The following is a 24,330-nucleotide window of genomic DNA, read 5'->3' as shown; positions in this document are numbered from 1 at the left end:
GAGGTTGAATGGTAATAAAACAGTCTTCTAAATCAATGACTGCTATAGGCCAATTTGAAGGTAACAATGGAGGCAAAGGAAGACCAGTCTGCAATGTCCCCATGGGCTCAATTACTGTGTTGACAGCACCCAGGTCCTGTAAAAGCCTCCACTTTCCACTCTTCTTGAGGATAACAAAGACTGGAGTATTCCAAGGTCTGGCAGTAGACACTCTGACCAGCAGCTAGCTGTTCTCAAACTAGCTCATGTAAATGCAGCAACTTTTCCTTTGTTAAGGGCCATAGATCTACCCAAATAGGTTGTTCTGCTTTCCAAGCTAGGGGTATAGGTTGCTGCCAATCAATGGCCCTTACTGAAAATTTGTATGCAAAATCATGCCCCATTGACTTAAAAGATCACTATCCTACAAAATACAGAGAACAAGATGTAAGGAGCAGCGTGAGCAATGGATAAAACCTGGGCACTTTGGGTTGCTGCAAGCCCCCAACTCCTACAATAGCAGAATTAGGGTCTCTAAGTGGCCATTCAGAGGGCCATTCACTTGACTTAATGATGTCAGATGAGGCCATTTCCCTTCATCCTTTCACCTGTTACCAGTGAGAAGAGTGCAACCCTGTTCTTGCTGCAATCATCCTTCAGGTATTTGAAGAGAGCAATAAGGTCTCCCCTCAGCCTCCTCTTCCCCAGACTAAATAGCACCAGTTCCTTCAGTCTCTCCTCATAGGGCATGTTCTCCAAGCCCTTCACAAGCCATGCTGCCCTTCTTTGGATCTACTCCAGCACCTCCATGTCCATTCTGTACTGAGGTGCCCAAAACTGATCACAGTACTGGAGATGGGGCTTCACCAGTGCCGAGCACAGGGGCAGGAGGACATCCCTAGTCCTGCTCACCACTCCATTCCTGATCCAAGCCAGGATGCCATTGGCCTTCTTGGCTACGTGGGCACACTGCTGGCTCATATTCAGCCAACTGTCCATCAGTGCACCAGGGTCCCTTTCTGTCAGGCAGCTTTCCAGCCACTCCTCCCCAAGCCTGTAGGGTTGCCTGGGGTTGTTGTGACCAAAATGCAGGACCTGACATGTGGCTCTATTGAAACTTACATAGTTTACCTTGATCATCGATCCAGTCTATCCAGATCCCTCTTTAGTGCCTTTCTCCCCTTGGGCAAATAATACTCCCTCCCACACCTGCCATAGGATTCCCGGTGTGCCCTGGAGGATTTCCCAATGGACTTTTTGCCAGTCATCCTCATCTCCATCCCTCGAAAGGTCATGGAACAACTTGTTTTTGATACCATCTCCAGGCAGTTGGAAGAGAAGATTATCAGAAGTAGTCAGCATGGTTTCATCAGGGGGTGGTCGTACTCGACCAACCTGGTAGCCTTCTATGTCATCACTGGCTGGATGGGTGGGGGGAGAGCAGTGGATGTAGTCTACTTTGATTTCAGCAAGGCATTTGATTCTGTTTCCCACAACATCCTTGTATTGAAGCTGAGGATGTGTGGAATAGATGAGTTGGCAGACAGGTGGGTTGAGAACTGGCTGACTGGCTGAGCTCAGAGGGTTATGATTGGTGGTGCAAAGTCCAGTTGGAGGCTTTATTTAGCACTTTTCCTCAGGGGTCGGTGCTGAGTCTGCTCTTGTTCAACATCTTCATCAGTATCCTTGATGAGAGGATGCTGTCCACCCTCAGCAAGTTTGCTTATAATACAAAGCTGGGAGGAATGGCTGACATACCAGAAGGCTGTGCTGCCATTCAGCGAGACCTGGACAGGCTGAAGAGTTGGTCAGAGAGGAACCAGATGAGGTTTAACAAGAGCAAGTGCCTCCTAGGGAAGGAATAATCACGTGCACCAGTACAGGCTGGGGGATGACCTGGCGGAACTGGATGTGCTGGTGGATGACAGGTTGGCCGTGAGCGAGCAGTGTGCCCTATGGCATCCTGGGGTGCATTAAAAGGAGTGTGGCCAGCAGGTCAAGGGAGGTGATCCTCCCTGCCCTACTGTGCCCTGGTCAGGCCTCACCTGGAGTATTGTGTCTGGGTTCCCCATTACAAAAAAGACAGGGATCTCCTGGTGAAAGTCCAGTGGGGGACCACAGAGATGATAAAGTTTCTGGATCATCTTCCTTATGAAAAGAGGCTGAGTGACCTGGGTCTGTTCAGCCTTGAGAAAAGAAGACGCAGAGGGGGTCTGATTAATGTTTAGAAAAATCTAAGGTGTGGGAGGCAAAGGGACAAGACCAGACTCTTTTCAGTGATAAATGGTTGTCAGTGTTTTATGGGTGGTTCAGCCCAGTTCTGTCACTAGTTGAGTGGAGGGATTCGCGAATCCGTGCCTCCGGAAAAGGGGAAACAGAGGAACCTGAATTATTAAAAACAGAGGCAACAATCTGAGGAGAAACAAACTAATTTACTAAATATGGTATTGGAATGCAAGATAGCACACTATAATACAATATAATTAGAATTGAAGCTAATAAATCAAATATAATGAGAGAAAGAGTGTCTGAGAACTGAAGGCCTCGCCATAACGCTGAGGTGAGATGTGCAGTTGGGATGAGCAGCAGGGAGGAAAGGCTGATGATGGAAAAGAGGGATGTCAGATGACCTACCAAGGCCTTATATCTGTTCCCCTCGAGCAGAAATGATAACAGAACAGCAAACAGTCTTCTGGGGATGTAGTAGTTCTTCTCTTCTGGGACAGATACCCAGAACTGGAGCATTAACTCTTTAAGTCCCAGTGCACTGCATGATGCTGTGATGTGGAATACTGATAACCAAAAATCATAAAACCATGACAGTGGTGATAGGACAAACTGAAGCATAGGAAGTTCCACACAAATGTGTGTAAGAACTTCACAGAATGAGTGACAGAGCACTGGAACAGACTGCCCAGAGAGGTTGTGGAGTCTCCTTTTCTGGAGACGTTCAAGACCTGCCTGGATGCCTTCCTGTTGCAACCTGGTCTAGGGAGCTTGTTTTGGCAGGGGGGTTGGACTAGGTGATCTTTAGAGGCCCCTTCCATCCCCTGTAATTCTGTGATTCTATGATCCTGTGATTCTCAGTGTGCCCTGGCCACAGCCTACTGGACTTCTATGATGGTGTTACTGCATCAACAGACAGGGAAAGAGCCAGTGGTGTCATCTATCTGGACTTCATTAAGGCCTTTTACATGGTAGCCCACTACATTCTTCTCTCCAAATTGGATAGATATGGGTTTGGTAACTGTTCAGTGCATGAGGAACTGGCTGCAGGATTGAGTCCAGAGATCGGTGGTCAATGGTTCCACGTTTGGATGGAGGTTGGCAATGAGTGGTGACCCTCAGGAGTCAGTGCTGGGGCCAAAACTCTTTAATATCTTTATCAGTGACATTGACAATGGGGTCAAGGGCACCCTCAACAAATTTGCTGATGAAACCAAGCTGTGGGGTGTTGACATACCAGAGGGATGAGATGCCATCCAGAGCGACCTAGACAAAGTTGAGCAGTTGAACATCCTGAGGTTCAACAACTCAAAATGCAAGATCTTGAACCTGCGTTGAGGCAACCCCTGCTACCAATGGTGGAGGATGAAAGGATTGAGCACAGCCCTGCCGAAAAAGACCCAGGGGTATTGGTGAATGGGAAACTGGACCTGAGCCAGCACTGTGCCCTTGCAGCCCAGAAAGCCAACTGTATGCTGGGCTGCATCCAAAGCAGCGTGGACAGCAGAGCTAGGGAGGTGATCCTGCCCCTCTGCTCTGCGCTGATGAGGCCTCGCCTGGAGTACTGCATCCACATGTGGAGTCCTCAGAACAGGAGAGACATGGAGCTGTTGGAGTGCATCCAGAGAAGGGCCACAAAAATGATCTGAGGGATGAAACATCCCTCCTACGTGGACAGGCTGAGAGCTGAGGCTGTGCAGCCTGGAGAAGAGAAGGCTGCAAGGTGACCTGAGAGCGACCTTTCAGTATCTAAAGAGGAGTTACAGGAAAGATGGGGACAGACTCTTGGACAGGGTCTGTGATGACAGAACAAGGGGAAATGGTTTCAAGCTCAAAGCAGGTGGATTCAGGTGAGATGTAAGGAAGAAGTCTTTATCAGTGAGGGCTGAGGAAAATAGAGCATACATGGCTGTGAGGCACCAAAGTGTTCCCCTGAAGCAGATATAGATGTAGTTGTAATTCACTTTATTAACCAAAAACATCTCCGTAGGTTTCTCATCTCATGAAAATCCCTAGCTTCATTCTCATGTCCATCACTTCACAGAGTGGACATGTGTAGCTGTGGGAAATACATAGCAACATGACCCGAAGAATGTTTTGAAAGCTTCAAAGTGCTGCGTAATTCAAACTGATCCAGTTTCCTCCTTCCATTCCACTCCATAGCCGTGCTGACAGTCAGCAATGAGAGACATCATTTTATTATCATTCTTTTATTTTCTTGTTTCTTTTCCCCTGCATATACAGTACTTAAAAACGAGATCACTTTCACATCAGTCATGTACCATGTTTATTAACAGCAAAAAAAAAAAGGAATTATCTAGGTTTCACTCAAGACTGATTTACAGGATAAATAATTGTTTCCAATTACATAAAAAAAAAAAGAACAACAAACCGTAAAGAATAAATTAATTAACTTAAGTGATTAGCTGTCCACAGTGATTTGAAAACTTCATAACCATTCCAACAGCGACACCACAAGAAGACATGTACTGTACAGTTTGCCACAGATTACTCTCGTCCTTCCTTCTACAAACTGAAAAAAAAATCCTCTGTTTTCAGAACAGTCATAGGCTTTGAAACACACAACATATCCCTGCTTCAAAGCCAGGCTTTGACCCGCCCTTGCTGCAGGTTAAGATACAAATGGCAAAAACTATTCTACTTTGGCTGGGTCCACTCCCACCCAGTGATGCTCAAAGTCAGTGGGGACTGCTGACTTCACCAAGAGCTGAGTGGGCCATCACTAATGCTAAAGGTTTGCCCTAGTCCTGTGGGATTCATCAACGTGTTTCCCTGGGAGCCCTTTTCTCCATGATGCTTTCAGCCACTGTGTCCTAGGGGCTCCCAAATTAAATGTAGTATTTCCGGGGACTGTGAGGCAGCAAAACACCAAAACTGTGCAAATGTTTCTTTCTCCTCACTCAGGAGAAAGCCCCAACAAGTGTTTTTTTTTCCCCCACACTGGCAATTGTACATGAGGTTCTCAGTGAGTTTTGCAGAGCAATGTCATGTATGATGCTGGACATGCAATTGTGATGTCGACTAATTAAACCTCACCACGCTCCTGTGAGGTGGGGAAATAAGTACTAAGATCGTAATCTTCATTTTATGGGCTGAAAGTGGGAGTTAGTTTAAATGAACCTCCTGGGCCCACCTGAAGATAAAATGTGGTGTCACCTGAAAGACAACAATAAAAGGATGGCCCTTATAGTCAATCCACTGGCCTACAAATGCACTTGTTATCTTATAAATAGCCAGCATTGAAAATTAAGAGTCTGCTGATTGCAAGCAAGCCCAGCAAGAAGCAATTTTAGCTCGAGAGATAGAGCCACGGGGCCCAGCTCCTGCTCCAGAACATGTTGAAATTTGGGCACAGTGTGTTAAGCAAGGCTCATTGTAAGTTGGCTGGTGACACCTTGCTACATATTGGCTCTTCTCCAAGAGAAACCACCGAGACAGGAATCTGATTAACAGCACTTCTCAAGGAGCTGTGAACAAGGATTGGATACAAAGGACAAGCCGACAGAGGGATGGACTGCTTCAGACTGTGGAGAACTCATCGGTGTACACATCTCTGCCTCTGCCTTGTGATTTGATGCTGGAGTGGTCTCTCAGATTTGCTTGGCTTTTTGGTAGCCACGCGTGTCCTTTGGCTCCAGATCTGACTGGGGTTAGGCTCTTTTTTTTTGCCCCTCCCATTGCAAATAGGGCTTCTCTACAGGCACAGTCCAACTGCACTGGTCTCATACTGACAGTGTTCCTCTAGTACGATGCACAGTGGAGCTATCAACTTTTACATGGAAAAGCAGTATCACCAGCTGGGGAAATGTCAGTGCAATACAAATATGACTTAAGAGAAACACCCACTTCTTCCCTTCCCAGACTAAGGAGATCAGCCAGGACCTGTGGAGCTATTTCACAGAATCACAGTATTAGAATCATGGTGCTGGAGGAGCCTCCGGTATCTGGCCCATCCCTACCCCAGCAGAGATACCCAGAATAGGGTTCCCAGCCCTGCATCCAAAGGCTTCTGGAGATCCCCATGGAGGAGAGCCAAACCCCTCTCTGTGTCCCCTTGTCAGCACTCAGTTTATCTTCCCACCAGAGCCCATGTGGTGGTTTAACCTTGGCACACATTTAAGCACCACACAGTTGCTCACTCACTCATTCTGCAGTGGAAAGGAGGAAGATAATTGAAAGGGCAAAGGCTAGAAGTGAAAGACAGTTGAACAAGTTTTTTGAAAAAGGATGAAAAGAAAAGAAAATTTGCATGATGCAGCTGCTCACCATCAACTGACCAGTGCTCAGCTGGTCCCTGAGCAATGGCACCCCTGGAAAATTCAAATTTCTCCCCACGTTTTATTGCTGGGCATGGCATCATATTGTATGCAATATCCCTTTGGCCACTCTGGGCCACTTGTCCCAGTTGTGTCCCCTTCCAGCTTCTTGTACACCTCCTTGTTCCTCACTGGTAAGGCAGCATGAGAAGCTGAAAAGTCCTCCTCAACTCTGAGCAAGCACTGCTCTGCAACATCTGATAACAGCATCAGTGTGTTATCAATACTGTTTTCATCATGAATCAAGAGCACAGTACCATTGAAGGCACTATGAAAGAAAAACTACTCAAGGTACTACAAAAACAATTAAATCTATCCCAGCCAATGAGCCATGGATGGCCAAATGGAGCCAACTCTTCCCTGTACACTCAAGGGAGTGGGATCCTGGGATGCAGGGATGCAGGTGGGGCTCCAGAGGGTCAATGCCAATGACAAATTTTGTGTTCAAGCTGTTTTCCAGTGGCTCAGACTGTGTATCCATATCCTAGATAACTTGGCCTGATCTAGTCAGCCCTATCCCAGGTGCAAGGGATGGCCTCAGTGTGGGTTAGGCCACTTCACCAGTGTATATGACCTCAGGGACTGAGCTATGCCTTGTCACTTCATGCCCAGAGAAGAGGTCCTGGCCCTGTTCAGGATGCTATAGCATTTAGGTGTTTTTCCTTTTCCCTCACATGTAGGAGCCCCTGCTCCAGCAGTAGGGTCTCATGGTAAATCAAGGGAAAGGTATATCTCCAGTTCTATTCCCTGCTTCAAGCAGGTGCAGCTGTGAGGTCCAACCCATTTGTTCAGGACTTGATCCATTCTGGTTTCCAAGGACAGAGCACAACCTCTCTTGGGACATGCTGTGAAGCCACATGCCAATGATTAAACCAAGGGATCCCCAGAACCAGGTGTCCATCAGCACAGCTGGGTCCCCACCATCCTTTTTATTGTGATTCTGATTGGGATTTCTGAATGTTGGGCAGGATGATTCCCCCAAGGGTGAAGTGCCCTGGATAATTCCTGAGAATGATGGGAGGGGAGCTTTTATGGCTCCCCATGGCTTTTACTGAGAAAAACTCTTCACAACCCACAGATCTCTGCTGATCTGACTTGAGACTCATGCCAAATGAAGTTTTGGAGACCAAGACTCAAATCTTGCTGGCCCCTACCTTCTCTCCATTCAACCCATATACAACCCTCTTTAGTGGCTGGTGGCCCTGGCTCCAAACTCATCCCAGTTATCTCCAAGTCAACCCAAGCCTTGGCTACCTTCTGGTGCCAGCTTCAGATGTAGCCCCATCTGCCAGTCAGTCAGTTTTGTCCCAGCACAATCTGCACACACACATATTTTCTTATATTTGAAACTAGATTTCATCCTGGCATCCATTTAGAGATGGAAATTTATTTCTCACTGAACACTCAAATGTCAAGTCATTGCAAATCAGTTTAAAGACAACTCATATATCTCACGAGACAGAGGGGTTGTGAACAGCAGTTGCAAACTCACAGTAAGAAATACACAGTTTTTGTAAATTTCTGCCCCTAAACCCACCAAGTTATTAGCTTTAAGTCTTGGGAAGATTTCTGACATGGCTCTGATACTTCATAAAACCAAAAACTGAGATCATGATGTTTGTCCTACGGTCAGCTCTCTTCCATGAGCACACACATGTATAAAAGCACATCCCTTGTCATAAATGAGATTGTATAGCTCAGGAGGAGGCTCTGACGTAAGGACTCAAGTCAAATCTTTTGCCTGTAATTAAAATGAATCATTAGCAGTGTTCTCAGCTTCCTAGAATATCTATTTCTAACAAAAGAATCTGTCGTACTTCAGCATCCAAGTATAGAGTGGATGTGATAAACTCAGTGCCTTTGGGACAAAGTTCTTGGCAGTCCGTGTAATTAAGCCAGCTGCTTTTCAATACAGTTTAAGACTAAATACTGCACAAACATTAATCATCAGGGACTGCTGTAATCAGCTCAGCAACAGGCAGGAATGATGATTTCCAACGCAGCGATTGATTACATAGGGGCTGATACAGCCACGTCTACACGGCAATGCATGGATGGAATCAAGGAGTTGCTGCTTAGTATGGAGGAGCCACTTGCTTGATGCTCAGCAGGAAAAAAATGTAGGAATATTTGTTTCTGGAGAAATAAAGACCTCAGAGCAAGGTAGGGAGATAGAAAGCAGCAGTTGTGAAATAGCTGCTTTTGATCTGCCCATGAACAAATTATCAGCACCTGTGGGACCTGGAGAAAAAGGACTATTTTCTCCAGTACTGTTAAGTACTGATTATGCTTTCCTAATCTTAACACCTCGGATTAAACATGGAAGTGGGCACTAGATGCACCTAGTCCCAGTGCAGAATTGCATCCCAGCCCTGGTTTGGATTCTCAAACAACTGCAGCATCAGAAGGATTTGCTGAGCTCCCCATCTCCCAGCCTCACATGAGGTAGAAGACACACATTTCTGGCCATGCTCCAAACAGCTGGATATCTATCTAATGCACTGGGCCAGAAAAGTGAAGAAAAAGATCTGAATGCATTTTACAACTTGATTTTTTTATGCTTTTGGTGCGGCTCAAGATTTTTTTGGCCTGAAGCTGGCTCAGTTTCATCTCAAGCATAATTGCAAGAGACCCCAAGCAACATGAAGGGCTATTTCTGAAGTTTCTGCTGCAATTCACCCAGAGATGGCTGCATTTTAGGAGGCAAACAGCGTGGTTTTGGCAGGGAACTACATTCAGCGTACATCATAACCCCTCCTCCCCAACCTAATCTTCCTTTGTATACAGCAGGTTGGAAGATGAAATAGGAAAGCCAAGTTCTTTGCCTTTCAGCATGGACTGTGCAGAGCTCACTTCCAGCCAGGTCAATGCACACCAGATCCATCCTTCGTGGCTTCTCCTTCGTGTCTCAGGCACCCGTGGGATGCCAAGACCAGAAGATCTCTCCATATCCTCTTAATGAGCTCACTGAACTTTATGGGAGTCTTTACAGTGACTTCAGTGGGCTCTGAACCAGACCCAGTGTTTTGTCTCCCCTGAGAAGTGGTGATGAAAGGGGTTATAGAAAGATGAAGCGCTGCACTCTGCTCTTCATTTCATTATCTCACCATGCAAGCGTGCAAGTCCTCAGTGAGAGGCACAGGCCCTGGTCTTCACAAAGCATCTGGCTGTGTTAATCTTCCCCTTTGGGACTTCTCTCATCTCTCTCCTAGATGATCATTATTTTTACCATAAGCATGAGGATATTTGCTCCATTATTCTTGTAAAAGCCCAACACTGCAATGTCTTAAAAGGGTCATCAGAGCTTTTCCCTTGATATCCTCCCATTTCATGGCAAGGCAGAGGAAAACATCAACTGGTGTTGGAAACTGGAGACTTATTTTATGAGGCAGAGCCTAGCCTTTAAGGGTCTGGCATCCTATACCCATGTGAGATGCATCTGGCCCTTTCCAAACTCAGGCCAAGATTAAACAAATGTGTTAATGCTTAAGCATCAATAATTAATACAAATGATTGCTCTTCTTGGTGGTGGTTGTGGGAAGTAGAGCCCCTGCTGCTGGGAGGGGTTCATTTTGAGGAAAGAATAACTCAAGCTGTTTAGCAAATGTTATTACCTAATCCTTCTAACGTGCCTTTTGTTTAGCTCTCAATTTGCAGTCGGTCTGTTTATCTGTGTCAGTGCTTGCTGTCTGGCAATCAGGCAGCTCCATGGCAATCATTAGTTCTTCCTGTTTTCATGAGATCATGAGTTATTATCTTTGCAATAAGCTGCCTCTTCCTTCTCTACTCTCTGTGTGCGGCAGCTGCCTGGGGAGAGCAATCCCAAAGCCTGGATGTGTCAAAGATGCAGGCAGTGGAACAGCAGCTTCCCATCCATTATCAGAGCCTGGGGTCATTACCATCACAAAGTACTGTTTGTATCAAAGAGGTATCACCAAAGATGGAGAAAAATATTTAGACCAACCCTTTGTTTCCAGCATGAACCAGCTGTATGCTGCGATAAATTTAATATTGGAACACCCTGTCCTGCTTCTTCTGATCAGCCTCTTTCCAAACCTAACGCCTCACCACTGACCAACATTTCAGTTATTCCACTCCTTTCCCCCAAGTTACAGCCCACAGGAGCACTTCATCCAAGTCTGACCTCTGAGGTACAGCACCTGCCTTCTCCTGGTCCCTACATCTCCTCCTTCCTCCCACTTATCACTCAACCTCACATCAGCCCAGGTACACAGGGGTCCCATAGCCTTTCTGAATACCTCATGCAGAGCTTTTCATGATGGGGACTCATCCTCACTGGGCTTATTTTCGTGCCACAAAAGGTAGATTTTGGTTTCTAGGGCCAGATTCACAGGCAATTGGCTTCAGAAAGGCTGACATTCTGCCATCCAAAGCCAACCTCTCCAACCCACTGACTTTGAGAGTCAACCATAAAAGACACTCCATCACACCTGGGTGTTCCTGCGTGCATGCAAGTGTCTGCGTACATACATACTGGTGTATGTATGCATGGTGGGGCAAGTCCTGGACTGCAAAGCCAGCTCAACAAGGCAGTCTGGAAGCTCTTCGAGCTCGTCACAATTACAAATCACTACCAGAAACACAGAGGCTGTCCCACAATGAGAAAAACTATCAGAGGTTTTGAACACATTACTATTTACAACAGATGGGATGATGAAAATAAAGTCAAAGAGGAATGGTCTTTGCCCAGTTTTGGGATTGAGAGGAGGCAGAGAAGAGGGCAACCATAAAGAGGAGAGAATTGGTGCTGGGGAATGATGTTCTGGAAGAGATGCTGCCAAACCTAAATGGCATGGTTTATGGGCTTGGTATGGAAGAAGAAGGGGAAAGATGATATTAGGATATAAAGGGTGGCTTTAATAACTGTAAGCAACAAATGTGTAAGGTGGAACTTGGTATTGCTACATCAAAGTTCCTGGATGGTGCATTCAGCAGCTAAAGCACAAACCCAGCCAACAAACATAGTTGACCTTTATCACTGGCAAACAGTATCTGCCAAGTCTTCCTCTGCAATTAAGTTTCTTTTGTCTTAAAAGAAAATGATAATAAAGAACCTCTCCCCTCCACAGACAGCAGTTTTAGAGAAATCCAGTCCAAATGGAGCTGGAAGTCTGATAGGGCCCCAAGCTGGGAGAACCCCTGGGACATCTGCCTGTTAAGTATCTGCCCTGTCACTATTGCTTGGTGCTCTTGGTGGCCTCTGAGGACTGCCGCACATCAGTCCACTCCTGCATGGTGCTCTGCAGCGCCTGTGTCTTCTCCTTGTCCACTTGCACATAGTCAACCTTCTCATCTGAGGCAACCGATGAGGTGGAGGGCTGTGGGGAGGAGAAAGACAGCCACCGGCTGGTTATCCATCAGCAGCCATCAACTCCCATCCTCCCTTATAGCTCATCACCCTCCCTCTGAATGGTCTCGGGTGAAAGATTTTGGTCTGTTCTGCAGCTTTCTTGCATGAGACCACAGTGTGATGGGAGGGTTAAATCAGCACCCAGTTCTCTGCCTTCTCACCAACTCTGGAGCATGGGTCATATCTTGCTCATTTTCTTGTAAGACCTCAAGAATTCTTACAGAGACACAGAAAAATCTTAGCATTGCTTTTAACCAGAAGTCTAGAAAATCCCCAGTACCTTTCTGTGTGGCCCTGGTGAGCTTGGCTGGAAGTCCAGGGCCAGATAATCCACACTACCCGAACTCTTTTTAGGCGCTGGGCTGTTGGTGCCACTAGGAACAGGAGAAGCAGAAATGGGGTTTTGCTAATGCAGGGAAGAGACAGGAGAGATAATGAGCATTAAAATGGGAAGAAATAATAATAATTATAAAGGAATTAACACAAATCTGGCAAAGAAATGCCTCAGAGGCACTTTCAAGGGAGGTCCTATCTTGAAGATGCTCCCTCATTGCTCACAGGAACCAGAACTGCAGAACTGCTGGGAACTGGGTTATGTATGAGATAACAAATATAAATGTGTGCTGTGGATTTGTTGCATCACGGCAGTTCTGCTGCTCTGTGTTGGCTTTATTCACGTGCCAGACATGAGATGTCAGGTCCAGCATTTCCTGGGAGCGACTCCTCTGGGAGCCAGTGAACACAGTTCTGGGATCTCTGCTCAGCCCCCTCAGTTACACAGCTTTAAAAATATGCTTCAAGTCAGCAGCTTTGCTAAGAAAGGCAAAGTCCCTCCCTGTAAGCAGTGCCACTCCCTGCTGTGCTCTGATAGCCCCTGCCCTCCGCACAAACATGACGTCAGTGGGGAAAAAAAACCCTGAAAAAAAATGAACTCAATTAGGAAAATATGCCCCAGATGTTTTTATCCCCTCTTAATTCCTTGCAAAGTAGGTAATATGTGTTCCTGCTCTCATATGGAGTTAAAACCCCAGTAGGATGTACCATATCAGGAACAAAAGCCGCTGTTTTGTGCATGTGGGGATTATGTAAGGATGCACACTACATCCATCATGATGCTATCGGAATCACTGTGGTGCTTCCATGTCATGAGCTAGGAATGTGTTTGCAGCACTGGGGAATGGACATGTCCTGCCAGGACCGTGTATCCTAGCTGGAGGCCCTTACCATTGCCACGTAGTTCTCCTCACTGTCTCCTGAGTCAGTGCTGGTGATGCTCTGGGAGGAGACAGGTCGACAGTATTGCAAAGAGCTGGCGTTGAAGGTCTGGCTGTAAGGACAAGGTTCAACACGTTAATGATGGCTGCGGGACCATGGCTCGGGAGAGATAGAAGAGAGCTGCACCTGATCTCTACCAGTGCTCACAGTGGGTGATGGAGAAGAGCTGGTGGTACTGGGGGTCTTCCAATCTGACCATCCCATGGGCCAATAAACACTGGGTTTGATCTTGTTTTTTCCCTTCCTGGAACTTTGTAAATAACACCTTGCTTACTATATCATAGAATCATAGAATCACAGAATCATTTGAGTTGGAAAGGACCATTAAAGGCCATCTGGTCCAACTCCCCTGCAACGAATAGGGACACCCACAGCTCCATCAAATGCTCAGAGCCCAGTTCAGCCTGACCTTGGATGTCTCCGAGGACGGGGCATCCCCACCTCACTGAGCATATCCATAACTCTCCTGCAATCACTTGCATAAATCGGGCTCCATAAACTCTTTCATCTCATGGGAAGTATTTCATTGGGGAGGATGCACAGCCAGCCTCCATGGAGATCCTCAGCAGGCTTCTCATCTCCAGCCCCTTTTCAGCTCCAAGCTTTGGTACCATGCAGGGCCCCATCTGAATTTTTTGACTGAAAAAAATCTGCAAGGCGTTGCCTTGTTTTCAATTGGCCAGATCTAATTATGGAGAATAGCATAATGCAATCAGCATCTGGCACTGAAGCCCGTGTCTTAAAAAGCTATTTGTTGCTTTGCAGTAAAGGCAGGGTCATATGATTAACTGATAAGGGAAAAATCCATTAGCTTCTATGGGGTCAGGCATCTTGTCAGTCAAAGTCTGTGTGCTGTTTCCTGGTGCAGCGATTTCAGCACACAGTGCTCATGCCCTGCAGTCAGTCTCCACACAATCCAATTTATTACAAGAGTCATAACAGCCAAACCTGGCTTCTTCCTTTCATTGGACAACATCAGACTGAGAATTAGCAGCAGAACTGGAGCTGTGCGAATCCTGTTATTTCTGGCCAGCAGACTTTGCTATGAAGTGCTTTGGTTTCATTTTGCAGACTTCCTCCAGGCTAGGCTTTGCTTTCAAGGCAATCAAAACACAACTGAGTCAAACCCTGTGTGTCTCACCCTGCATTTTTAGACCAAAGCAGCATTTCTGGGGATGAGCTGGATATGAAATTGGTACTGTGCCCCTACTGCAGTTGGGCTGGGGTTGCTTGGCCATGTCACAAATCATGATGGACTGCAGGTCTTGTGTCAGAGCCACAGGGCTGTGGCAATGTCAGATCCCAAAATGTTTCCAAGGGATCTTAATTAGCCACATTCTGGGCTTTCACGTAAAATTCTAACCTAAACCCATTTGTCTTCCTGTCACTGGCTGTGATGTGGGGAATGTGGCTCTGGCTCTCCCAACACTTGGATGGAGTTCACAAGGAATCCAAGAGAGAAGGTCCTCTTCTTCAATATCATCTGACCCAGATCCAAAGTTTGGCTGATGATGTGACCAAAGAAATCCCCAAGCCCCGCATCAGCTGGTGTGGCAGGAGATTTTAGGAAATAATTACTTAATAAATTCCCAATTCTAATCCTCTTCCCAGACTGCTCCTACTGCTCCCTGATGGATGAAGATGTTGTGCAATGTGGACTTTCAGCTTAATATAGCTGCTTGTTTATTTTCAAGACATGACCCAGCTCTGCAGCTACTGTTTCTAAAATCAACAAAGGAAAAATCTAGATGAAAGACATCACCCATCTTTTGGGGAAATTTGAGTATGCATCACACCCAACCATTACTCACCTTGGCCTGGACCAGGATTTTGTCACTGGTGATTTGAAGGGAAGCTCATCGATGACAGTGTTGTTCCTCAGGTCCAGTGGTGATGGCTTTGCTGGGATAAAAGTTTTTATTCAGATCATAACCAATATGAGAGGGGATAGTCTCCTAAAATTTACTTGTTGTTTCCCATTTTGCACATTAGCCCTCCTTGCTGATGACAAATCAAAGATCTCTGCTGTCATTTATGCTGAAACCAGGGAGAAAAGGTCAGTTTCTCCCTCTAACTCACAGCTCAGAGCTGGATGGATGGCCCCAAAAGGGGAATCTGTCTCATAAGGGAGTTCTAATGCCTCAACACAGCTGGAAAACACCAGCACTGATCAACTTCTGGCTAGAGCACTTGCCCAGAGACATTCAAAAGGAAATCTACAGAGTAACCTCATCATGGGTGGGTTATTAAGTGGAAGAGAAGAATGCTGTGCTGCAGTCCCAGCCTCATCTAGTGTGATGATTGAGTTAGGTGCTGAGATCCTAATGATGGGAGTCCTCCTCCTGAACTGTGACCAAAATACCCTGAATGGGCTGAGCAAGAGTCAAGGTGGTGATATGGGTGCAGGTAAAGCCCTGAGGGAAGAGCTGCTGAGAACCAGTCAGTAGGAAACAGTAGGGGAAATGTGAGTGATCTGAATACAATCACTGAATTATTAAGACCTCTAAGATTGTCTAGCCCAACTGTCTGTCTACCACCAATATTGTCCAGTAAACCATGTTCCTAAATGACACATCTAAATGTTTCTTCAACACCTCCAGGGATGGTAACTCCAACACCACCCAAAGGTTTTGGGGTGGAGTGTAGAAAGAGCTGCCAGCAAAAGAGTTGTGCTTGCCACGTGCAGCTCCTTTAAAGGCCAGGAAGGGTGTGAGATGGGTATTTTGAGCTTCGTTGCACCACAGTCCTCTTGAAAGAGGAATGGAATGGGGAAAGGGGAGATCTGAAGGTCTGACTGTGCTGCTGGTAGCAAATGAGACCTCGCAAAGGACTTTGCTGAGTGCACAAGAAGACATATGTAGCCAGAAGGGTTCCGGGAAAGCTCTGCCCACAAACATCCAGTCTTACCTTTCCGGTCGGGTTTGAGGTTGCGGTTGACTGGTGGGGGCTGGATTTCACTCAGCCGCCTGTGGCACTGGGCCATGGCCCCTCCTTTATGCATGGGGAGGGTGGCTGAAGACAATCCCACCAGGTCAAAGTGATGCGGCCCAGGGCTCATGGGGATGTAGAGATTTTGGGCGTTGTCGTTGGCTTTCTCAGCATGGATCAGGGGCGAGGAACCAGGGTTCATGGGGACGTAGTTGTCCTCAGAGTCGGCACTGTGGGAACGGGCCACCACAGCCTTGGCCTGCTGTGGGACAAGTGGAAGCACACTTTGAGCATCAGACACCACTCAGAGACCCTACAAACCCCTTCATTTAATTATCATCAAACACACCAGTCATCAGTGAGACCAGCCTTAACAACTCAGCACAGAGGGAATGAAAAGCCTTTTCTCCTCCTTGGCCATCAGTTTGCACTGAGGACCTACTTCCCCTGCTTTCAAGATACTGCAGAATCCCAAATTTAGGGAAAGGTGTGCATCATCCAGACATGCACTTCTCATGATCACAGTGATCTGCAAAAGCAAACAACCTGGGAAGTTATTTTTCCCTGGACTTCGACCATGGCTAAAACAAAATATGAAAGATTGCTCTAAAGTAATTTCCATCTCAGAAAATTTTAGAAAGAGCACAAAAGAGGCTGCTCTGGCAATGTGTCAAAATGCAGCTCAGTAGCATCCCTGGCTTTCAGGAAGCCAGTCACTCCTGGTCACCATGTTTTAGGATCATAAAGCCTTTCTGTGAGGCTCCACCTGGAACTGTGTTAACCTATAAAGGCCCAAATGATGCTTATAGAGCAACAGCCAAACCAACAGCCAACTCACCAGGTAGGAGTTGTACCCATCATTCATGGACTCCACCGACTGCACGGTGCTGCTGCCCCCGTGCTGGGGGTAGTCGTACGTCTCACAAGAAGAAGCTGCAAGACAACCACAAATGTACAAAGCATCCCAGCACAGCTGCTAATAAACTTGGCCCTGCAAGGCAATATCTATTTCTGCTGATTGTGGCAAGAGACACTGGTGTGATGACATGACTTGAAGGCCATCCCAGATCCTCTGAATCCCTGATGCACTCTCTCCCATTTATCATCTCCAACACATCACCGTGCTGCCCGCACCTAACCTGGTTCTGTCAAAGCACTGCAGAATCTCAGGGGTGAGATGTCAGGAAAGGTAGATCATGGAGAGAAAACTGGGTTAAGGGAGAGCGTCGTTACACCTCCGTTGACAGACATAAGGACTGGCAGCTTCTGCTATAGGGAGGATGGGGTGAAGATGGAGTGCTAAGCACTGGAATACCTATTGTCTACATGTTGTTGAGTGTGGCTCTGATCTCAGTCTAAACGTTAGTATTTAGGTAGAAGAAAATGAAAAGGGCAATTCAGGAAGCTGTGTGTATCATTTATTGCACATTTTCTTTCCAACCACCCCTTCTAAATTACTTTGCACTATCTCATCTGCTTGAGAACCAACAGTGATTACATGAACTGGGCTAGATTAGGAGATGCAGAGATAAACTGTTCTTTCCAAGATTCCTCTGATCCCTGCAAGACTAGGACCAAAGTTCAGAAAGGGTACACTCATCCATGGCCCACCCATGGCTAATGGAAAGGGCATCTCTTCCTCATTGGGGGTATTGGGTCTTGGAGATATACAAAACTACTTCCCTGTCTGGTGAGCAAAATGGAGAGACACATCCGGGCTGAAGTGGTGTTGCTCTGATAGCCCTGGTTATGAACTGAACCACAAGCAAACTAAAAATGGCAAGTCTTGGTGAAGGACTGCATGGACAAGCAGGTTTAGGGTTTTAGTTCAAAGCACAACACTCTGCTGAGCAGCCTGGATGAGCAGAGCCCTGGGGTGCCTCTCCATGCCTTGAGCGTATTGTATATCCAAAGCAGGGCCAGAACCTTGCCAGAGAAAGATTCTTTGTGTTTAGCCTTCCATACTGGCTTTTGTCAGCATCTACCCTGGCTCTGTTGCAACTCAGTTGGACCTCTCTGTCCAAGGTTTCAAGATAAGAAAAAGCCAACCCTACTCCCGGTCCCCAAATTCACCTCGGTGCAGCCTGCTGTTCTCCACTGCTGGCAGTGTGTTTCTCCGGGGAATGGTGGCTGCCATGGGGGCCAACCCTAAGCTTTCACTGGGTTGGGGTCGCTGGGGTGGGCTGCCCCATCGTGGCTCCATCTGCCCAGGTTTTGGAGGCCGTGGGGGTGGCATGGTGGGCGAGTCACTGGCGGCCACGGCAAGAGCATTGTGGTTCTTGTCTAGTGTAAATGTCCTGGGAATCTGGTAGACGGAGAGCGGGGTGGCGGGAATATCGTAGGAGTCCGTGGAGAGCTCTCCAAATTCCTTGCATAAGGCATTGCTGGGAGTCTTGTAGGTATAGACTTCCTCGTTATCCGTTTCGGAACTGGTGAGGCTCAACTTGGGGTGTGTGTAGGAACCGAAAGAGCGTGGGAGGTCATACGCGCTGTCCCTGAACTCTGAGTTGTGTCGGCTGGGTTTTGGCAGGCTGTAAAAGCCATGGAGCTGCCCACCCACTCCATTCATGCAGTGCCCGTTGCCTTGTGAGAGCTTCTGGACAGCCGTGTCACTGCGCATGAAAAAGGAGGACCTCGTGGCTTGGGAGAAGCTGGCGCTCCTGCAGAGGAAGGAAAGAAAGGGGCTGAGATGAGAGAGAGCTGGTGAGCACTGAGCTCTGCTCCCTCTCTTCATCACCCTCCCAACTTGCATTGCCAAATCCATGGGGACAAGAACACCTGAGATCCCTTCAAGTGTGCCTGCCCATGACGCAGTGTGTCCCAAAGCAAGTTGGATATTAGGAAAAAATTCTTCTTGGAAAAAGTCGTAATGTGTTGGAACAGGCTGCCCAGGAAAGTGATGGAGGTGTTAAAAAAATGTGTAGATGAGGCACTGAGAGAGATGGTTAGTGGGCATGGGGGGGATGGGTCTGTTGGACTTGATGTTAGTGGTCTTTTCCAACCTTAATGATTCTATGTTTCTATGAAATGTCTTCAGGATGCCCAAGGACAACCTGTAACCTAAGCCTCCTCCCAGCAAAGCCACAAGTGGGAGCTGCACACACAAAGCTTCATGGCAGGGCTAAAGGCTGCAATGGGCCTTTAATTCAGATAGACAGAAATTGCAATTTTTGCATTAGTTGACAGTGATCCAAGACAATACTGCAATGAGCCACCCCATCATCACCACCACCATGTGCTGGCCACCCACGTCCAAGGAAGTAGGAAGGATTACTCTTACCTACACCATGTCAATTCATTCAAGATGGGCTGAAATAATTCTTCATGGGGATTTTTTCAAAGTATCCAGGCAACACCTATACCTTATCCTCTCACAGGACAACAAAACCTCTGCTGGGAGAGATGGAGCCCTTATGGGAGGGCTGGAGGGAAGAGTGCTCATTGCAAAGCTCTGATCAGGTTCCTTTGCTATACTCCTGCAGGGAGCAGCCTCTAAAACCAACATGTTACAAGATCAGCGCATCCCCAGGACCCTGTCATGCTGGTCAAGATGCATCTCCTATTCAGGGGTGTTTGTTACTGAAACAATTTCCTTCCGTCGACACTCAGAGCCATAGGAAGCCAGTGATGGATAGAGATGTGTTTTTCTTTTCTCTTCCTTTCATTGTGGCTCTGTTTAATCATGTGTGTGGTTGTGGGGATGAATGGACAGCAGGACAGGGATGCTGATGCCCCGTTCTGGAACCCCACTCAGAGTGGTGCAAGCTCCAAAGAGGTCAGTTACACTCAGCAGTTTCCAGCTGGGAACTGGGGTTTGCAGCCTTGATTGCAGTCTGAGAGGAATAATTCATGGGGTTGAATTCAGATCTACATTCCATTCCTTGGGGGGAGTGGGGCATTATGATCGTTATGTCCCCCCTTATGATTCTTTGATTTGCCTTGAAGTCATGCCCAAGGATGAAGACCAAAAGTTGGGAAGACCCTGATCCTCCAGTGACTACTTGTTAGCTGCCACTCCTCCACTGAGTTCCTCTGAACCCTCCGGCACAGCAAATTCCATCTCCAGCCTCTTGTTTCATTCCTCCTGCTGCTTCCTCCCTCTTCCTACAGTGTGACTTCTCCCTCATCCTCCCTCCAATGGGACTTTTTGCCCCAGCAGACTGGCTTTCTGCACCCACAATTCTCTTTTTTTTTTTCCCCCATGTCTAATGTCACTGTGACTTTTGCAGTAAGGAACAAACACATTTGCATCAGACATGGGCATCATGACACATTTGGATTTGGGTCAACTTTGGGCCATACATGGGTCAGGCTTTTTGAGACCATGTGAATCACAGAATCATTAGAGTTGGAAGGGACACTTAAAGGTCATCTAGTCCAAGTCCCCTGCAATGAACAGGGATGTCTACAGCTTGATCAGGTGCCCGAAGACCCATCCAGCCTGACCTTCAATGTCTCCAGGGATGGGGCATCCACCACCTCTCTGGGCAACTTGTTCCAGTGCCTCACCACCATTATCACAAAAAAAACAACAACCCCACAACCAAAAACCTTTCCTTCTTGAAGATCTGAATCTTCACTGTTTTAGTTTGAAATCATTTCAACCATATGCTCACAGCCAAATAAAAATTGCTCAATCAGCCCCATATAAACACCTCCCCATATTGTGAGTCCTTCCCTGTCATCAAGGTGGGACAAAAGTGCAATGGGAAGATTTCTGCTGCAAATCCCTGGCAAGTGTCAGCTTGGTGGGAAAAACTGGGAGATGTCAGTTAACATCACTCAAGTGGGGCTGATTCCGTGCAGGGTGAAGGCTCTGTTTCCTGGAGCCAGCACGAGATGGCGCTCAGAAACAGGATTTATTTGGGGAAAAAAGAAATGTGATGCTGTGATAACACCAACGCATCCCCTCTGCCTTTCGAGTTCTGTCTGCCTGTGAGATGTTTGGTCCTTTCAGGCAAGGATTTGAAGTATCCCATGGGTTAATAAATCATCTTCCTCCACCAATTAGCTACTACTGTCCTCATTTTATGGATGAGTAAAGTGAGAGCAGCAGAGCTGGGTGGGGGAATTCCCAGTAGTCCTGCAGCCTGACCCGTGCGCTGGGCATCGATCAGGGTGATTATTTCAGTCCCAATTTGTCTCTGCCCATCAAAGCATCAGTATTTGTGTCCTCCTCCTCCTTGCCCTAGCCGCGTTTGGGATCTTGAAGTGTGGCTTTGAGATATCCTTTCAGCTGGAGCATCAGAGGGTTTTTTATAAACACTGTTCTATTAACGCCATCTGAAGTTAATTTTCTGACCCCATCTTTTTGTTGTTGTTGTTGTTTTTGGTGGGGAAAGGCAGCTGCAGCAGGAAAACCCAGCGGAGGTGGCAGCTGAGGCTCTGCTCTCACACTCCGCCAGCTGGGCTCTGGCCACTGCTCCTCCATCCTCCTCACTGCTCTCACCAGCCAAAACTCCTCACGCCAAGAAAGCTCTTCCCTATTTAAGGCAACTATCTGTGTCTGGAGGTGGAGAGCGATGCAAAATCTGCCCATCCCTGAGCTGGGGATTTTCTGGTTAAAGCTGGGAAAGCCATAAAGTCACTGGTGGAAACTCCTGTTCCAAAAGCTCAGGGTTTTCTGCATCTGAGTTTTGCAAAACCTTAGGAAATCACCACAGGGTTGAGATTGGAAGGGAACTCTGGGTCCATCTTGGCAAAAGGATAAGAGAGAGTGGCCTCAAGTTGGGCCAGGGGAGGTTCAGGTTGGATATGAGGAAGAATTTATTTTCAGAAAGAGTGGTGTTTCATTAAAACAGGCTGCCCAGGGAGCTGGAGGAGTCATCATCAATGAGGTGTTTACGGAAAGGATAGACTAAGTACTTAGGTACATGGGCTAGTGGGCAATATTGGTGGTAGGTAGATGGTTGGGCCTGATGACTTTAGAGGTCTTTTCCAACCTTAATGATTCTCTGATTCTATGATCTCATCCAACCCCTGCTCAAGTAGGGCCATCTCGTTGAGTTGCCCAACGCAGCGTTGCCTCGCCATGAGATTTGTTACAATACCTTGTGTTTTCCGACTTTCTGCTCATACACTGGTGGAGGAAAAGGTAATCCTGGGGGGCACTGGCAGAGAGGGTGCTCTGGAGGTGGCCAGCAGGGGAGTCAAAGGTGAAGAGGGTGGGCTGGCTGGAGTGGGAAGGCGCGGAGGACTTGCGCTCACGCAGCAGGTGGTGGTTGGCACCACTGAGCTCTGCCGGCGAGGACCGCGGTGCGTGGTTCATGGAGACGATGCTCCGCAGGGCATCTGTGTGGGAAGAAAACACAGTGGTGAGTGGGAACACTCAGAGACACCACAGCTTGATTTTGCATGGATTCCCTTATTTAAATGCTGCTCTCATGTTTGCAGGGTCAGTGGGGTTTGCTTACAGCTCTAAGTGATGCAGCAGCAGGCTTCTGCACTTGGAGCAAAAGCAATTACTGGTACTAGGAAAATAAATATTTTATCACATTTTATTATATTTTATCATTTTATCTTATGTTATTATTTTTTATCATATCCTCAGCAGCTTGCAAGGATGTCTAGGGGATGCCAGGCCAACTCATAACAAAGAAAGAGCTTTAACACCATAGTTTCTGCTGCTGTTTCTCCTTAGAGACTTCCTGTGGGAGGTTGAGAGACATGATTCAAGTCACTTCCATACCTCTGTGTAAGGACATCACTGCTGTCTCATAGTGGGGTAAATTGAGACATGGGGTGGGAGTGTGAATAGACCCAGTGACAGCAGAGCTGGAACATATACCCATGTTCCCTAATTCTCGATTATTTCTGTGGCTTAGGAAGAGCTTCTGACACTTTATGTCTATAAAACAGGATGTGCATCCAACAACGAATGTCCCTTCCCCTTGCTGAAGAAGAAATACAACAAAAAATATTAAATGTGTTTCAAACGATGTCCCAGAGGTCAAGAGTAATCACCCAGCTACTCCAGCCCTTCTGGGAAACTCCAGGAATTTGAATCAGAAATGAATTTTTACAGCCAAGCTGAAAATGTCATTAAAAAAGAAAATCCCCAAACCTGTATGCTGCAGAAAAATTTGGAAAAGTTGTTCCATCTCCAGCTTTAGAAGAGGCAGTGGTCTCCTTTCCACACTTCTGGTGTGTAAAACACTCGTGTGGTGCTGAGGTCACCCATTTTATAGCTCTGATTCACATTTATTTGGTGCTGATGCAAAATGCAAAAAAATCCCAGACGCTAATGAAAAAAGCCCTCTTTCCTTGGGCAAACATTGATTTAGGAACTGCTCCCACGTTTTCTCTACCATGAACTTCAGCTTCAGAAACACTTAAGGAATTAACACAATGGACATGGAGGATTTTCCAGGTTTCTGATCCCTTTTCCTCCATTTCTTCTCTCAACTCCTTGACCCTTTCCCCACGAAATTCCCATTGTAGCTCAGACAAGGAGCTGCAGTGTATGGTGTGATTTTTCACTGCCTTTTGAATTGCGTCAAGACGCCTCATCGATCTGTCTGCCACTCGCTCGCTGATGCTCCATTTTTTCCCCAGCAATGCTGCAAACTTCACCCTATGCAGAAAAAGTACATTAATAAAAGCCAAAGAGTGTAGCTTGACTCTATTGTTTGGTTTGTGTTAAACAGAAGAAGGATCAATACAGAACAGTGACATTAATGGTGGGGGATGAGAGCTTAAAACTCCAATTCCTGTCTTCTTTGCATGGTCATTATAGATTCCTCAGTGCTTTTCATGGGAGTAAGTGGCTACTCTGGTGTCCTTAGACAAAACGACGACTTCACCCTTATTCTTATTAAATATTTATCCTGTTGCAGCCAGGACATATCTCCATCGGAAAGGGAGTCTTCAGAAATCTCTGAGTCTCAAATGCTAGCTCCGTAACAAGTGCTTTGAAGTCAATCAACACAGTGGAACCCACAGCCATGTTCCTATCCAAAATAGGGTGACTGCACCCAAAATGCCCCTTGGGAACGGCACCACAGTCCTGCTGCCTCCTGAATCATGGCTGGAAATTGCCCACAACACAGGGCTTTGGCCAACATGGTGTGAGGATGGAATGTTGGGGCCCTGTCCCCATCTGGACATAACCATGAACTGTGATGGGTTGGGTCTTTGAGCAGTTGTCCAATGCTATCCCTGCAGGCTCTGCAGTTCTTGTGCCATGGAAAAGCCTCAGCAAGCCAAAATCATAGA

General features: G+C 46.9%; 1 protein-coding gene across 1 annotated transcript; it reads right to left on the bottom strand.

Moving 5' to 3' along the window:
• Positions 1 to 4,475: 4,475 nt before the first annotated feature.
• Positions 4,476 to 22,907, bottom strand: GAB2 (GRB2 associated binding protein 2). Its single transcript, XM_010706219.3, has 9 exons — positions 22,904 to 22,907; positions 22,167 to 22,443; positions 18,190 to 18,776; positions 16,955 to 17,049; positions 16,096 to 16,378; positions 15,000 to 15,090; positions 13,138 to 13,240; positions 12,194 to 12,319; positions 4,476 to 11,881 (listed from the first exon to the last, which is right to left on the bottom strand). The coding sequence occupies exons 1-9, from the start codon at positions 22,905 to 22,907 to the stop codon at positions 11,738 to 11,740; spliced, it is 1,710 nt and encodes a 569-aa protein (XP_010704521.1). The 3' UTR covers positions 4,476 to 11,737.
• Positions 22,908 to 24,330: the final 1,423 nt, after the last annotated feature.

The sequence above is a fragment of the Meleagris gallopavo genome, chromosome 1 (assembly GCF_000146605.3).
Source record: "Meleagris gallopavo isolate NT-WF06-2002-E0010 breed Aviagen turkey brand Nicholas breeding stock chromosome 1, Turkey_5.1, whole genome shotgun sequence".
Lineage (NCBI taxonomy): Eukaryota > Metazoa > Chordata > Aves > Galliformes > Phasianidae > Meleagris > Meleagris gallopavo.
The sequence above is the reverse complement of the archived record's forward strand: the minus strand, read 5'-3'. Positions and strand labels throughout refer to the sequence as shown.